General features: G+C 35.7%; 1 protein-coding gene across 2 annotated transcripts in view; it reads right to left on the reverse strand.

The window, feature by feature from the left end:
• Nucleotides 1-18,627, reverse strand: part of LARGE1 (LARGE xylosyl- and glucuronyltransferase 1) — a 382,380-nt gene that overhangs the window by 149,091 nt on the left and 214,662 nt on the right. For both annotated transcript variants that reach the window (XM_034403814.3, XM_087873824.1), the window contains exon 6: nucleotides 6,932-7,103. In XM_034403814.3, coding sequence (XP_034259705.2) covers nucleotides 6,932-7,103 — 172 coding nt within the window. The remainder of the gene's footprint in view (nucleotides 1-6,931; nucleotides 7,104-18,627) is intronic.

Consider the following 18,627-nt stretch of genomic DNA (forward strand, 5'->3'; position numbering starts at 1 on the left):
TTTTATATTTAGCAATGTTCTGTGTTATAATGCCTGCCTTCTACAATCAAATCCTCCTAGAAATCTCTGTTGGTCCAACTCTGATGTTCTTCCAGAAGGCTTTAAAAAGCTAGCTGTTCTTCCACCCTTTGGGGAAGATGGTGTGTTTTTTTGTTAGAAGGAGTGTGCTTCTCCGGATGCATGATGTTTCTTGTTGTTTTTCTGCTTGTTTCCATTGAACATAAGCCATCTCAAGTCATTTTAGAGTTGAGCAGTCTGTAAATCCCCAAATATTTGGTAAATAAATAAGTACATACATCTTCAATTCTAAGTTAAAGATTTGAACTTGTATTCATACTCAGCAGGCTCTTGAATTTTTCCTTTCTATCTACATAAACTCTGATTGCATCACTTGTACTCTGAAAGATCTAAGCTTATTGTAACTTTGCTCCAGGTGGAAACAGTTGTTGTATATTTTGACCATTAACAGAATTGGTATCAAACTCCCTGTGAAAGATTATTATGACCTTGTAAAGATTAATATATCTTTTAGGACAAAAAGTTTGTTTCATGGCAGCTTTCATAGGATGACTTCCTTTAAGAATTGCTTCTTATAAGAATATTAGCAAGTCTGCTATGAAGACTTGTTTTAATGATTTTACTCATTCCAATAAGACCACTTTAATGTAATGGTTTAAGACATCAAGGTAAAAACCAGGAAACTGCGAGTTCTGGTACCACTTTGGGCATGAAACTGGCTTAGATGACCTTGTCCTATCAGTCTCTCTCAGTCCCAGCAACCACTTACAAAAACCTTGCCAAGAACATTGAAGGAATTTCTCTAGGTAGTTCCCAGTAGTCAACAATGACTCAAAAGTGCATACACACACACACTCATTTCAATAGGCTTCAAAACTGCACCTACTACCTAATGTTGCTTTGGACCCTCAGAAGAGCAATATTGTTATGTTCTTACATGCTGCAATTCTAAGGATTTAAAGTTCCAAACTGATTATGTGCCAATCTTTAGCAGTGGGCACATGAAACTGTACCCAAAACATTGCTAAACCTTTTTGGCATTTATGATGTCAAAACCTATTTTTCTTCCTGTTTGAACTGTTGATGCAAAGCAAACAGATTTAGTAGCCTGTGTGTATTCAGGAGAGGCAAAACAAAACTCACCTTTTCCTTAGCTATGTTGGTGTTTTTAAAACCACTTAAAAATGGAGAGGGGGGGGCGGATGACTTTTGAATAGCAATCAATTTCAAAAGAAATATATACAACTGCAATATTTATACCAGATACCTGTAATATAGTATATGAACGTAACAACTGCTTGAGAATACATTGTACAAGAGTGCTTGATGGAATCACATTGGCCTGCATTCATTTGGTTATCCCCTTGGGAACAAGGTAGTATGTTGTACGTGAAACAACTTTAGCATGAATCTGGAGTTACTTATAGTGCTGTTTTTCACCCTGATTTTCTAGTTTATTTCAATAGGGAAAGAGATATCTATCTCTATTTCACTAGAGAATGGAAATATCTCTATTTCAATAGAGGTATTCTTGTGTACTTATAAAAAGTTTTAACCACAGATCTTTCAATGAATTTGATGAAAGAACGCATACCTATATTTGTCCCTTTAATTTTCAATATATCTCCTTAAGAAAACCCATTAGCACGCTGGGCATCTTCTGGAAGCACTTGGAAGACCTTTCCATCTGCAGTAGCTTTTTAGTGATTTTGGAAAAAAAAATAACTATGAATATATAATTTTAGGAGAAGATTACCTGGGACTGCTTTCTAATCTGGCTAACATTTTAGATCTGCATGTTACTGTGTAACTATGTAGGATACAATTTTCAAGCACCTACAACTATGGAATTATCTTTCGACAGATGCTCATTTAGTGCTCATGGCATAACCTTTTGTAACTTCTCATTAACCTGCTCTTGGACTATTGTTTTTATTTTATTTTTTTTAAGTAAGGGTTTTGTTTTAATAACTTGTACATAATTCTGAAGTTCTAAGCAAAATTGTACTGTTTAAAAAATACATAGGATGAGGACTAAAATAAGGAATTAGAACAATAATTAACACCTATTAGTACAAAAGACCCATTTGTATATGAAACTGTTTTGAGTTTTTGGGATCAAAATTTTTAAATCTTTATATACAGATATCAAATTAGTCAACTTGGCAGCAGGTCTGTTGTGTGGAATTCCTCCCATCTATGTTTAAATTGTAGAACAGGAACTAAAGTTCCTTCTTCTGCCTTTGACCTCTATAATAGTCTCTTTCTCTCATATGTTTCTAGGATGCTACTCTAACATAAAAGTTCCTGTCAAGGAGGGAAACTGAAGCAAGGATTCTATATATCAGTTGCCATTAGAGAACTCAGAATGATTAACTAGCGTTTTCTTCAATGGCTCAGAGGATCAGAAATATGGATGGCCCATGTCAATCAGTCCAGCACAAAGAAATGCCTCTGACATGGTAATTGTGTGGTTTCCCATATCTGCTGAAGGAATTCATCCTTGTTTATTGGAATACATGTTGGATCCTACTGTGCAATGACCTTCCCAGAGACCATACAAAATATCTTTTTCCTGATACCGGTACTTCAAAAGTAACAACCATTCCTCAAAATCACATCTTGAAATAAAATAAGGAACATTTATTTTAGCTTCTATTTCCAGGTAAGCACCACAGAAATTATACTGTTTTATAGTTAAAATGTATTTTAGCAAAACATCAGTGTTGTTATATCATAAGTAATTGATATTCTAAATTAATTTTTCAAACATCTCCAGTCCAGCCAGCTAGAGAATAGCAGCTGGTGGCTAATTTTAGTTCCCTAAACAAGATTCTTGAGTAAAACATTCATAAATCTAAGTTCGAATGGAAATCAGTTAAATTTATTTTAAAATATTTTACAAGAATCCCTAAGGTATGGTGCGACCAGGACAAGCAGATTGCCTCTTCTAGGTAGACAGTTCTACCTTCTCCCTGCATCCCCTGCTGTGAAAATCCTTCTCACAATTCAAGCAATATCAAATTGGACAAGACTTGAACTAGACAATTATTGCCAACAGCTGGGTAACTGACTGAAAGTCAGTGATATAGAATAGCCCTCAGTAATGGAAGCATTAGAGAGTCAAGTTCCTGCAGAGAAGGAACTATTTTTAATGACAGTATTACCATCTTTGTGTGTTAAGTTGACAATCTTTCAAAACTGCATTAAGTTGTTTTGATCAAAATCCAGAAGTAGGACTGAAGTTCTAAAAGCAAGGTAGAAATATTCAAGTCCCCCCTCCCCCCCTCCAAAAAAAAAATCGAACAGCTCAAACTCTACTGGGATTTCAAATGCCTTCAAGATCTGGCTATTCATCCAGGCCTTTAGAGAAGATGATTGATGCCCCCTTTTTCCTTTCTGTTCTCCCCTGCCATTCTTGTCCTTTCGACTTGTGTTGTTTTTATGTTTCTGTATTGTTCTTTGTTTTTAAAAATGTTTTAACAATTGTGAACTGCCTAGGGTCACTGGGAGTTGGGTGGCACATAATTTTAATAATAAATTATGGTTGGTCACACACCTAGCCAGATGTTTAGACTGGACAAGGCATTTTGTCCATTTATTGAGTCTTTCCCAAGAATTTAGGATAGGCAGATTATGTTGCTTAATATTAATGGTAATATCATAGGATGTAAGCTGTTCCAAGTAAAGCTGCCTTTTGCAAGCGATTTTGTCAATGCTGATGGTGTCCAAGTGGTGCTTTGGTATTGCATACAAATTGTCTGTTACTATTGGTACTATCTTTGTTTTCTTTTGCCACTGTCATTCTACTTCTATTTGTGAGTCTTTGTATTTTGTGGTTTTCGCCAGTTTTTCTCTACTCTTGTAGTGTCTTTAGGTACTGCAATGTTCATTATCAAGATTTTTTTTTCTTATTAACAGTTTTTAAGTCTGGAGTGTTATGTGATGCTAGTCTGGTTGAATTCTAAAATCCCAGATAACTTTAACTTCTACATTTTCTATTACTTTGTGTATTTTCTGGTTTTCTGGATGGTGGGCAAATGGTATGTCTTGCAGATATTCTAACGCACTATTGTTGCTACGTAGTCAGTCTGTGTGATCTTTTTACAGCAGCTAATAAAGTGGTCCATTGTTTATTCAGCTTCTTTGCAAAGGTGGCATTTGCTGTCTGTTGCTGTCTTCTCAATTCTGGCTTTGTATGCATTGGTTTTTAAGGCTTGATCTTATGCATCCAGAATTAGGCCCTCTGTCTCTCTTTTCAACTTTCCTGCACTTAGTCATTGCCAGGTCTTGTTGTTATGTGGTTTGCCTGCTAAGTTTTTTTAAACTATTCTTCCTTTGGTTTTTCTTATGGACCAGACTGGTCTCTTCAGTATTCAGTAAGTCTTCCTAGTATATTAACTTCAGCGGATCTTCTTCACTGTCCTTCACATATTCTTCCAATACCACCACCTCCTCCTCCTCCTCCTCCTCCTCCACCTTCTTCTTCTGTCTGGTGTATTTGTAATATTCCACATCCATCTGTTTCCTTTGATAAATAGGGTATTTTAACATCTCTGCCTAGAAAATGACGTGTCTCTGTCACAATTTTTCAGATCTTCATATTCAGAGCTCCTAATTTAATTTGAACTGTACTGTTTCTTCTTAGTCAAGTATTGACTGGTTCATTGCAGTGTTCCATAAATGCATTGACAGAAATGTTTCTGATTCAATTGAAATCAGAGACTCTTCCTTAAAGCGTGCACAATTGGAGCTTTAAATCTGCTGATTTTCTTGGCTATGATTTTTATTTATTGCTTTATTATTTCTAGTGCTTCTGTGATATTCCTTGTCATTAAGTGATACTTATTAATCAGATATTATTTATTATTTATTCTTGTTCGTCAGCTTCATTTTTTTTATTTGTTCTAGTTTGCTTGTACCTGATCTTAGCATGCTGATCTTATTTTCCAAACTGATTTTAGTGATGCACTTTGGGGCTTTTTTTTCTCCTCTTTATATTTGATATTATAGTATTGGCATTTCTTAATACTAGTGCTAGCTGTTTTTAGTGACAAGTTTCAATGCAGGCAACCTTATTCTTTTGCTTTTATACTCTTCTAGCTCAGTTATTCTTTGTTTCAATTCCTCTTGTCTTTTTAGTTATAGAGCTTTGTTTTTTTTGTTTTTTTCTGAAAAGAAGGCAGAAGAGAGGATGCCTAGTTTGGGAATTAAAATGTTTCAATATCTATACTGGCTTTGTCAACTGCTGACTCCCCCTTTTTGTCTCTATTGTCTGAGCTACCTCTGAGGCGGCTTTGATTTCTTTGCCCTTTGCAATTTTTCCAACTCTGCTTCTGTGAATACTTTATTTTGTATTATAAATTGACCTTGATCTGCTAGTCTCTGTTCTCTTACTTCTGGTTATGAATGTTATGGATGTTGTTCTTTCCATAACTGGCAATTTTTTTTCAGATATCTCTTCTCATTGGACTTGATTTATAAGAGCAAATCTTTATTTTTTTGTTTTCAGTCTTTGTATATTTGTGACAAAGAAGGAACTTTTCTTCCTGCAGCTGCTGACCCTGGTTGCTCAACCAAGAGTCCTGAGTCCTGTAGCCCATTTGTCAACAGATGTCCAGAAACTCCAACACCTAGTATGGTCCTTGTTGATCCAGACAATGACCAATCCAGTACAAATTTCTGTAAGTTATGTCTCACCAGATTGTTTATGGAAAGCACACTTTTTGTCTGGCTCCTCTGATGAGACCTTTCTAGTAAGGTTAAACTTCTGGCATAGCTCTCATCTTCCTTATGCCCCACAACCAGGTCAAGGTTATGTCTTACTGGGGGTATTATTACTCTTAAAAGAGACAGATGAAATGCACCTAACAATATGATATTTGCAAATGCAGATAAATGAGATAATCCTTTCATTAATTTAGTATGAGTGCATTTCATCCATTTGCTTAAAAAACATTTCTTTGGTTAGAATGTATATAGTTGGATAGCTTTACTGGAACAGTTTCATGGATATTTTCACTACCAACAAAATTAATAATTGATAACAATTTCAACGAACATTCTTGTTCATTCTGTCTAAAACAGCTTACTACTTTATGAGAGTGCAAGTAAGAAAAAAGGTGATTTGGGGGAAAGTGGGGGGTGAAGCAGATTTTCCATTTACTCCTGAAAAATATGTTCCAGAAAGCCTTCCAGCATCCCAGAATATTCATGGGGTTATAGGGAAGTGGGTGAAGAGATGAAAAAAAATCTGCTATTGCATTTTTAGATTTTAATCAAATAATACTTGATTTTCAGCAAGTATTACACTTAAAGGTCTACATCTTACTTGCTATGCAAGACAATGCAGGAACGCTATTCAGTACTTTGACTTCATCTTGTCATTCTGATTCTGTAATTGCGTTGCTTGTCCTTACAACCAGTTTTGAATTGATCCTCCTCCTTCAGTCATCAGCTTTGCCACTATAATAATCACTGCAATCTTAGATGCAATAATGGCTAACAACAGTACATGCAATTGTAAATAGTCACACTTTACTATTTATGCTGTTTCTCACTGGAGACACCTCATGTACAAATACATTCCCAGAGGTTTTCTAATTAACTGTGATAATGTAAATTAATAGATAACAGTCTGGAAGGAGTAAATAATACCAGGCAAGGGCACAGACACCTCAGTAGCAGTAACAAAGTTGGAAGGGACCTAGTTCATCTAATTCAACCCCCTGCTCACGCAGAAGACCTCTACTAGGGATTCGAACTGCCAAACTGCCGACCTTTCTGATCGGCAAGCTCAGTGTCTTAGCCACTGAGCCACCTAGTCAGGCTCAAAGTTCAGGCTCAAACTTTAAACAACTTTATAAACCCTGAATATTAACGCAAATAATAAGAAATAAAGGCATTACAGTACCTCTGAACTTGTGAAAGACAGCCCAAAGCTCAGCAATGTCTGTAGCAAAGGTAATGTCAGTATCAAGGACAATGACTCGCTCAAGATTGGCGGGAAGTGTCTTCGTGAGAACCAGCTTCATCAGTCCATAGATGCCAGAATAGTGTTTGTTGGGTATCCAGGACACTTCAGACTAATAGCCAGAAAGGACAAGGAAGAGAGAAAAGAGGAAGGGAAAACACTTTACTACAGACAATACTTGATGTCAAACAAGTTGGTTTTCGAAATGACAAATAGCACTTTGCAGAACGGTGGGCATATTCTTGTTCACTGCAGGAGAACTGAGAGGCAGGGTTTTACTCCAAAGTTAACTTTATTCCACCCACAAAAAAGCCTCTGAAATATCCAGAGTGACATCTCAGCATCAGCATAACTTTAGTGTGAACAAGGATATATATATTTGTGATTTCAAGTCATGCAAATCTCTCACCTTATCACCCTACAAATGTGTTTGGTCCACTAAACTTCTGTTCAAAATCTGCCATTCATGGCATTTATTTTAGTTTTCGAAAAGGGCCAAAAAGATGCCAATTAAAGCACCATCACAATGGAGAAGACTTTTTTAATGGCAGCCCACTTTCACTGGAAATCCTTCCCAGAGATGCATGATTGGCTGCCTCTTAATTTTTTTTTTCTGTTCCATCTGATTTTTAGCTGGATTTTTAAACTGCTGTCTTTCATTATCTGATATTATTATGTATTGCAAATTGTGGTTTTGTTTTGTGTTGGAATTATTTTATGTTACAGTTCTAGTTTTAATGTTTAAATGTAAACTTTATATTTTTATATTTTACTTTATCTCCCTGAATTGCTTTCCTATCCTGAAAGATGGCATACAATATTAAAATAAAACATAAATCAAAACAAAGCATATAATTAAATAAAAATTGGTTGATTAGAAATGCTGTATGAGAAATGATGGAAATTGGAGATGAAGCTGGCAACAAGCATTTATTTTTTGTAAAATAAGACTGTATTTTCCATCTCCAGGATTGTTCCACAAAGTTAGCAGTTGTTAATGTTATAAACATCTCAAATCTCCTTTACAGGGTTGAGTAATTGTAGAATGGAGTTCAAGAGTAGTTGAGAATTACAAACTGCAACAAGATTCAGCAATCTTTTAGGATGGCATGATAACTATAGGCCAAAATCTTATGTCACCAAATTGCAATTTTTTATTTTTTATTTTTGCAATTTGTGCTCTAAAATCTCAACTATATTGAGATTGAAAACTATAATTTGAGGGTTCTGGGTTTGCCATAGCATTGCTAAGCCATGACTTTAAAAAGAGAAATGAGTAGGGGAGACAAATAAGTGTTCACCAGGTAGAAAATATTTCCGCTTGCTCTAGTAACAAGTACAGGATTACAGTATTTGCATCTCATCTCTCAAAGGTAAAACGTGTTATAAGTCCTCAACCTATGACCAATTGTTCAGTGACTATCCAAAGTTACAATGGTGCTGAACAAACTGTGGTTACAAATGGTCCTTGGAGTTTTGGCCATCCCAGCATGCTTATGGCCACAAGATCACAATCTGAGCATTTGGCAACTGGTTTACACTTAAGATTGGTTGTAGCATCACAGGATCACATAATCACCATTTGCAGCCTTCCCTGCTATCTTCCCCAGAAAGTTAATGGGGAAGCAGGCAGGAAAGTTCCTATGTTGTTGGGGTAAGGCTTCCCCAACTCAGGCACCTACCTAACCCTCACTGTGACTTCCCTGCACACTCAAGTATCATCTTGCACATTTGTGCATCCTGACATGCTCTCCCTGACTCATGCCAGACCCTCTGTTGCACCTTTGCATGCCCTCCACAACCCGTGGCACACCTCTCATGCAATTCCTCACACCTTTGTGCACCCTCCTTGACCTGCACTGCACCTCTCACATACCCTCACACCCTCGTGCAGCCTCTCTGAGCTGTGCCATGCCTCTTGTGCATCCCCTTGCATCCTCTCCAACTCTCCCCCCCACTCCTTCCTTCCTCACCCTGCCTGAGAGTTGCAAGCTCCTGCCAGCTTCCCTACTGAGTTTGGTTGTGAGAAGCTGGCAGGAAGTTGCCTCGCCAAAGGACCAAGGGATTCAGTTAGTGATGAAAGCCAGGACTGCATGGATTGTGACTGCTAAGCAATGTTGCAGTGCTTTACCACCAGATTCCTTGGCAATGGAAATTCTGAACCCAATTTTATTCTAAGTATTTTAGTCACTACACCCTTTACTCAGAAGTAGATTATACATTGTGGTGCTTGCAATTTATAAAAAGGGCTCGTTTGAAGAAGAGGTTAAATGAACTGGGAAGCTGTAAGTTCTAGTCCTGCCTCAGACATGAATCCTATTGTGTGCCTTTAGACCAGGGGTCTCCAACCTTGGCAACTTTAAGCCTGGCGGACTTCAACTCCCAGAATTCCCCAGCCAGCAAGCTGGCTGGAGAATTCTGGGAGTTGAAGTCCGCCAGGCTTTAAGTTGCCAAAGTTGGAGACCGCTGCTTTAGATGAGACTCTCCCTTTCTAAGTCTTAGGAAGAAGGCAATGGCAACACCCTTCCAAACAGTGGGAGAGAGATGGGCGGTTAAAAAATATAAAATAAAACAAACAAACAAAAAAAACAAAGTTGCAAAAAAAAAAACACCTTTAGGGACATCTCCACATGGTCATCATAGGTAAACTGATGGGAAGACACAAAACAAACAAACAGTATAAAAATCTTTTATTGCCTTTACATTTTGTTACAAAGTATTTCACTGACAAATACTGATGCTTTTATCTTGAGAGGCAATCCCTGTGAATCCTATTTTGAAAGATATTGCTAAGGTCAAGAATAAAGAAATAAATCTTTCTAAATCGTAGTATTTGCCAAGCTAATGTATTTATGTGGGTAAGGGTGTATGTAGGCAGAACACTTGTTCACGGATGATCCAATTTTTCTCAATTTCTTTGTTCCCTTTCATTAAAAGTTGTCATTGTATTTATTTAGAGAAATGAGTTAGGAAAAAAAAGAAGTTGCAATAAGGATAAGCATTTTATATCCTTAGCAATGACTGCTTTACATTGGTATTGTATTTTAGTTTCAAGGATACAGCTTTAACTCAACCATGAATATGCTGCCTTTCAAGCACAAGGACACAGATGTGGCCCCCTTCTTACAGCATTATGGAACATACAGAGTTTTTTAAAATAAAAGAAAAATGTGTACAACATTTGGAGTGGAAAATAGATTACGATCCATATTCTGGAAGAAATTGCAGACCTCTTGTGGGGTTGCAATTTTGATGTACAAACCTACTTTTGTTGTACAATCAACTAAATCATATGTAGTTAACAAATAATTGTTGACTCGCAACACTTTGTTTTACCAACCATGTAAACTTAGCAACAGAAGAAAGAAACCAATCCCTGCATTTATGACTAGTACTGATGATGTTACCTAATTTGGTAATGAAACGTCTACAAAAAAACAAGGAAGCTCAGACAGCACCAAGGACCCCCTCATTCCAACCCTGAACTTCAAATATTCTCCTTTATTGGTACAGCAACCCCACTGTCATGAGGTCAAATTTTGGGTGCTTGGCAATTGGCTTGGCATTTACAATGATTGCAGCGTCCTGGGGTTATGTGATTGCTATTTGTAGCCTTCACACCTGGCTTCTGACAAGCAAAGTTAATGGGGAAAATGGATTAATTTAACAACTGCACAACAAATTCATTCAACAATTGCAATGATTCACTTAACAACTATGGCAAAAAGGATAAGATCAGGCATCACTTAACAACTGCCTTGTTTTAGCAGTAGAAATTCTGGCCCCAATTGTGGTTATAAATTGACAACTACCTATACAATATGATCCGACTACCTATACAATATGTCTTTTATGAAACTGACCAATAGGAACAAGCATTAGGATTTTGAAATTTGGGCATCCTTCAGTTTCTTTGGAAATGCAACTCATAGATTTTTCAAATAGCTATTGGTCTTATTAGTTAAGAATTCTAGATTGGAACCCAACCAATCTAGCAGAACTTAATGAAAAAGGAAGGCTTTGGACATTAATTATACCGCAGTTACTTAGTCTTTCTTATCCTCAAGGAGGAACCAGTTGAAACATGGTTTTATTAAGTGTTTGTGGAATTAGCACAGAGCTGAGTGTGAAACTGAATTTCAATGGGAAAGTTGGCTATTGCATTCATTCCAGGGGTAAAATACAGCAGGCCCTTCACTCCAGGGGAAGAATACTATAAAATCCCCATTCCCTACCCACTCCTGGGGGAAGGATATTGCAAAATCTCCATTCCCACCCCACTCTGGGGCGCACTGATTGAAGTGCACTATTGCAAGCAAACTCTGGGAGTTCAATCCTGATAGGGCTCAAGGTTGACTCAGCCTTCCATCCCCTGAGGATGGTAAAATGAGGAACCAGATTGTTGGGGGCAATATACAAATAATGCTCTACATCACGGCTGTCAAACTTGCAGTCCGCGGCCCAGATGCATCATGCACTGGCCACGCTCATGCCCGGTTTAGTGAAGGGGGGAAAAGTTGTGATATGTCATGTGACTTTGCTGTAATGCCACGAGTTTGACACCCCTGCTCTACACTGTAAATCACCTAGAGAGTGCTGTGAAGCACTATGTGGCAGTATATAAACCTAAATGCTGTTGCTATTTGACTAAGAAAATGAGTCTGGTTCATTTAACATTTTATATGGAAACAAAAATATATTTTTTTTAAAAAATAAAATCTGCAGCAAATTGGTCACCTTAGATTTCTCTATATAACATAATTTCACCGTGCTCATGTTGTAACAAGACTTGCAAAATTAAAAGTAAAGTGTTTTTGTGTAACTCGGCTTGTGTGTTTACTAGCCTGTGTGATGTATGCATGTGCATGATTTAAATAAATAATTAAATCTAGGGAAAGAGCCAGATGGAGAAGTGGATGGAAGAAAGTTTTAAATCTCTGCTTCATTGTCACCCCAGTGTTAAATAAAGCCCTCACATCTGCCATTTGCTATGGAAGAAAAGTTTCCTTTGGCAACAGCTGGAGCTTGATTTCCACTGCGAGTAGGAAATATGAGAATGTTCAATAGAATGGGGGCTGCAGTCAGGGCCAAGCATTAGTTTTCTCCACCCCAACTACAAATTTGGTCTCACTACAAAGAAGCAGTTTGATAAAAAATAAAACAACATTATACAACTAACTGTCCAAGCCCAAACAACATGAATGTCACATTTAATTTGATTTTAAATTAAACTCAGTGGGAGTCATTTGAAATGGACTGTTCCTGACCTTAATGTGACATTTTCACAGATATATTTTTGAAGTATTTGATTAAGTTAAGTCAGAAATCCTTATAAAACTACAGTGTTACCAGCTCTTTATGTTTTTCTGAAAGAACCTTTAGGATCATGCTTGTGAACCATTTCATTTTCGTAAATATTCTGATGTATATTCTTCATAACAAAAAATATGTGAGAGAAAGAGAAAGCACACATTCTATCTATCTATCTATCTATCTATCTATCTATCTATCTATCTATATCTATATCTATATCTATATCTATATCTATATCTATAATGCTCCCCCCTATATTGGTGTAGACCAGGTGCTTCGACAGAAAGCACACACACACACACACACACACACACACACACACACACACACACACACCCTATTTCCCCCAGAATAAGACATCCCTTGATAATAAGCCCAATTGGGCTTTTGAACGCATGGCAATAAGGCCAAGCGCATATTTCAGGGTTCCAAAAAAATGTAAGACAAGGTCTTATTTTGGGGGAAACACGGTATATATCTAAAAAAAAATCTTAAAAGTTACTAATTCTTGTGGCTTCCAAGAAGAGAAGATAGAGGGCTAACATGGGTCTCAAAATTCAGACTGACAACTGGAAAGTAAGCTGGACCAGTGAGGCTTTTCCAGACAAGGAAAATCCAGGGATCTCCCACATACGCTCTAGAAGTCAGTTGTTTGTGAGGAAACCTGAGAATCTGGAGGGACTCTGTGGGCAATTCGTAGAACACTGGAGCAATAAAGAAGTACCAAGCTCACCGTCTCATGTGGAGCCTGTTTAAGGACACTAGGGCACATTTATATTATCAAAGTTACAGAGATTTTCCAAGGAGCAGAACAACTAAAACAGCTGGTGAGTGATCTTTCAACCGGGATTAAAGTTAAAAGCAAAAAACAATTGCAAGATGTAAAAGAACCCAAAAACAATTAGAAGCAAAAAGCTTGCCAAGAACATGAGTTAAGAAAGTTTAAAAAGGATTAAGGGGACAGCTGAATTTGGACTTTTATGTTAAAGTACTTTTGATTTATTATATAAATAATACATACTTCTGTGGGAACTAGAACTGTTTAAACTTGCTAAAGAGGACAACCACTTGGTTTCCTTTAAAAAAGTGATAAGATTTTTCTTTTTTTCCTTTGGGGTAATAAATAAAAATAGAGACATAGCTACTACCATGAGATCAGAAAAAAATCTCAGAAGGGAGATAAATAGAGCAAACAACAACAACAACAACAAAAAATTATGCCGAGGAGTTTATAAAGAATGTTTGAAGAATTGGGCAAGAATGTTACAGCATCAGTGATTGTATCAGTAACTGAATCTACCAGTAGTCCTCAACTTAAGACCACAACTGAGCCCAAAATTTCTGTTGCTACGTAGGACTGTTGCTAAGTGAGTTTTGCCCCATTTTTTGACCTTTCTTGCCAGTGAATCATTTCAGTTGTTAAGTTAATAACGAAGTTATTTGATGAATCTAGCTTCCCTATTGACTTTGCTTATCAGAAGGGCACAAAAGGTGTGTGACCCCAGATCACTGCAATTGTCATAAATATGAGTCAGTTGTCAAGCATCTGAATTTTGACCATAGGGATGCTACAAAAGTCACTAGTGTGAAAAATGGTGTTGAGTCACTTTTTTCAGTGCCGTTGTAACTTTGAATGGTCACTAAACAAATTGTTATAAATTGAGGATTACATGTATTAAGATAGGTCTGGTTTCACTTGAAGGGACAATGAAGAAAGATTTGCAAATATGAGAGAAAAAAATGAATAAAAAATTAAAGAAACTATAATATAAATGAGAAGAGACATTGAACAAATTAAAGACAAAAAGAAGATTTCAAAAAACAAAACCAATAATCAAGATATGGAAAAAATAGATAATATGGTAGTGTTGGAATTAAGAAAGAATTTTGTTTGAGAAAGAGCTATTCCAGTGGAATCTGTAAAGATATTGTTAAATTTTTAGAAATTTTTTGAAAAAGATGTTGGTGCAGATCTGGACAAAATATATAGAATAGTTTATTAATTTATTATGTTGTGACCTTATCAATAAGATGAAGGAAAAATAAAATATATAACCTGATTCCAGGATAAAACACAGTAATAAAATATATAAAAGATAATGCAAAGAGTCAGCAATCAAATGAGTGAATTTCCCTTGCAGGGTATCCCATTTTGTTCAAAGTATTGGGCTGTTAGCTCAAACTGCCTTAATTAAAAGTTAGCAGTTCTGCTTATGATATAGATAGATAGATAGATAGATAGATAGATAGATAGATAGATAGATAAGGTTCCAAGAGAAAATAAGACAATCTGTAATTCAGTCCCCAGTGGACTGTTCTTTCCAATAGAGATGATAAGTATCTAAGGCTAAAGAAGGCATGTAATTGATAGCTGAACAAAACATGAACAATATTTTCAATGGCTGGGGAACTCCACATACAACTTGAGGTTTGGATGGCATGGCTTTTTATGGTATGATTAAGGTTAATGTAATGATGAACAAGATTAATGTAAATTTATGGTTAAAGCTACTTAAATTTAAAAATAATTATGAATGCCATACTAAGAATATGAAATAGATAAAACGCAGGCTATACCTAAAAATGCCTTTAATGGTTTCAGCACAAGAAAAAAAAAATTATAGAAAAGAAACAGATGGCTAAGAAAAAGAGTGAGCATATCAAGATTTGTATTAGTGAACATATTAAGATTTTTATAAAAAGATGTATTATATTATATCAATAAAGTAATTAGTACTAAAAAACAACAAACCTTGAAATTCTATTGAATATGAAGGATGAACCTGTGATTGCTAAAATGTACAAACTTTTCTATGAAAAATCTTTAATAAAATTATATATATATATATATATATATATATATATATATATATATATATATATAACTTATTTAGCTAGCCATGGAAATGTGTCAGCTTATAGCTGAACATCATCTCAACATTCCTTTAGCTATATCAATCATGTCATGAGAACAAGATTTTCAGAAGTTTCTCCTGAATTTATTGTGACAGCAATTTAGGTCAGGTGGCCACAGAAGCTCCAGATGCCCTTTCCCATTTGCTGGAATATTTCTATGTTTTACTCATGTCATCAGAAACCTTGCTGCAGTATAGATTAATTCATTTCACACACACACCCATTCTAAAATAAATCATGATTCTCTGTTGCTCAGGATGTGGGATAGTGTCAATGAGATGTCACAAATGGTAAAGTTAAATCTCTCTCTCAACCTTCAAGTTCTCCATTCGCCAATATGTTATAACTGGAAAAAGCAATGGTAGCTGCATTGCAAGAAATACTTTACTTGAAAATAGATCTGTCGGTCATTGAATCTATCTCCCTTTCCTACAAAGGTGTTTTCTGCTACCTGCAACAATGACATTTTTTTTCAATCCGAAGAAGTAAAAAAAAGTTTTTTTGGGGGGGGTTCTGGAATAACCAAAACAGAGCAAGTTTATATCTGTCTGCTCTGTAAAAATGAACATCTTTTTTGAATTACTCCACAACATCTAATTATGAGCTATTTGGTTAGAATCAGTGAACTGCCTTAGTCTCTAGATCAGTGTTTTTCAAAGTTGGCAATTTTGAAATGTATGAACTTCCACATGCTGATAGGGGAATTCTGAAAGTTGAAATTCACACAATTTAAAGTTACCAAGTTTGAAAAATGCTGCTCAAGACCAACACAACCCTATTTCAAATATTTTTCCCCTTTCATTTCTGAATCATAATTACAAAAGTTAGGCTATATATTGAAAAACAACAAAAACAACAAAGCAAAATAAAAACTTTGAAAACCCTCTAAAGCTATGCCTAATCCAGGAAGCAGTAACATGATTATAAGAAATGTTACTGATAGACAAGAAACTCCTATTCCATTAAACATTCTAATCATGTTCCTGTCAGATTTCTCCTACCAGAATAGCTGCATTGGGAATTAGAGATACATATATAATAAGCAAAACCTTCACTGCTTTTTTTTTTAAGAGAAAGAATATCCAGAACTTTATAAATTAGTTTTTCTACTTGCTAGTCAGAGGAAGGGATTAGATTTTTAGCTTGCTTCTATGTTCTAATCCATCTTTCAAAGAATTGTATAAAATGAACTGATATTATCAGTTATCCTTTCTTTATGCCTCAATAATGTACCAGATATATAAAAGAAGAGGTCATAATATTTAACTTATATCCAAAAATACTCTTTAATTCCATAGAACCAACCAGATACATGAAGATACATGCATTTTATGAGAAGGTGATAATGAAAAGACATGCATAAAACATTAACTGAACGTGGCCAATGTATTGCTGGTGCTGTTCTCATCATTACCTTGAATAATGCATTATCGTTTGCTAGCGGAGTTCACAGGATCATGCTTTCACCAGAATGGCAAAAGCAACATTGCAGTGATTTGCTGCAAGATCAGTTTGTTTAGGGAATTTCTTTGATATCACATGACATGTAGAAAAGGAGTGGGAGTTTATGTCACCATGAGAACAGCTATCTGCAGCCACTGCTGTCATCTGTAAACTATACTTCTTCACTCTTTCCAATTTCAAACAATTTAAAAAGACTAAGACTACAGAAATCTAGTTTTCCCTTTGATGAAAATGAGTAATTCCAGCAGATCACTTTCCAACCTCCAGGAGTTAATAGGAAGCTGTCTCTGGTGATAATTTTCAAAAGGAAAAATGTACCACAATGTAATTTCTGGCAATCATTCATCTATACTAGACTTACCCACACTAGCTGGGAATTCTGGAAATTGTAATCCTCACATACCTGAAAAGGAACTTTCTGCTATTCTAGTTATATAAGATAATGACTTGATTAACATTCCGTATTTGGGTGACCCTTAAGTATGTTTTAATTTAATAATTTGCAATGCCTAGGTAATTGCAATTAAAAATAAAATGATATTTTGGAATGATCCATAGCAAAGTTTGTTTATACAGAAAAACTAAGTAGTAATGAAAGTTATATATTCAGAAAAAAGGGAGGTGGTTAGAGTCCAGACACTGTTGATCAACAGTTGTTGCATAAGTAAACATTTATTTCATGCTTTGACTAATGATTGTTTTCAGATAGATGGTTTCTAGAACTAATAGTAAGAATTGTTCAGCTGTTTCTTCTTAGGAAAATAATGCAAGTACAGTATTAGTAAAATATATAGGAGGATTTCATTAGGATTCCCTTGAAAATTGTATAAAGGAATATAAATGGCACGATATACATTTTAGAAGCATTTTAAATCTCCCCAACAAATTCATAGATATAGTAACTAGAAAAAAGCCCTCAAATTATATATGTGCTTGATCCTGTTACATTGAGATAACAAAATCTCTGGGAGCATGTCTACGCACAGAACTTCAGCTGGATACCCAATTGCAGTTCATCTGTATTTTAGTAAAATTCAGAATTGTATAGGATTGCCATACTGCTAAATTAAACAGAAATATTACTTGATTTCTACATTTAGGAATTATTCCCTGGACAGATGTAATCTAAAATTGAAACTTGATTTCTGAAATAGAATAGGAAAAAAGTATAATAAAAGTTAAGTGCTTATATTGGAAAAGCACATTAAACTTTTCTTGATGCATTTTACACATAAGGATGAGAATGACTTTTACACATCACTACTTCAAGTCTGAATAGGAAATTTGACTTCTGCTTCCAGCTTAGATAAGAGTGCTGTTATTTTAAAATATGACCATACTCTAAATTAAGGTTATCTTGCATAATAGTGTTATTTCAATTTTCAGGGCAGCACTCTAGTCAATCATATAGCAGCCATGCATTAAGAAATGGTATTAAAAAAGGAGCAAGTTTTAAAACAGTAATTATTCCAAAGCCAGCATACTTATTTTTTTTTAAACTGGCATATTAAAGAAGAGGAGAACATAATTTTGTCATTATAAAACTGCTCACCTTGACTATTTCTAAATATAGGAAGATCTCATTTAACAACCTTAACAGGGACCGGGATTTTCATTGCTAAGTGAAATGGTCACTACATGATCACGATTGTGCTTTCCAAGTGGAAAACACACAAAACTATCCAGTTTCACACTTAAGTTTGCCTCTTAACCATTCCCTGCCTTTTGGAATGCTGAAGTGCCTGCTTAGTCTCTTGTATACATCAAAGGCAATGCGATTGTATCACAGCCTGGTGGTGGGAATTGTGAGCGTGCAAACACATAGTCTCTTGAAATCCTTTCCTCTCCAATCTCTCTGCTGTGCAACTGGGAGAAAGAAAGAAAAAAAGCAATTGATTTCAATTGCCAAGTGATATGGTTGTAATGTGAGACATCACATGACC

This window comes from Pantherophis guttatus, chromosome 7, assembly GCF_059756535.1.
Source record: "Pantherophis guttatus breed Tessera chromosome 7, ASM5975653v1, whole genome shotgun sequence".
In the NCBI taxonomy this organism is placed as follows: domain Eukaryota; kingdom Metazoa; phylum Chordata; class Lepidosauria; order Squamata; family Colubridae; genus Pantherophis; species Pantherophis guttatus.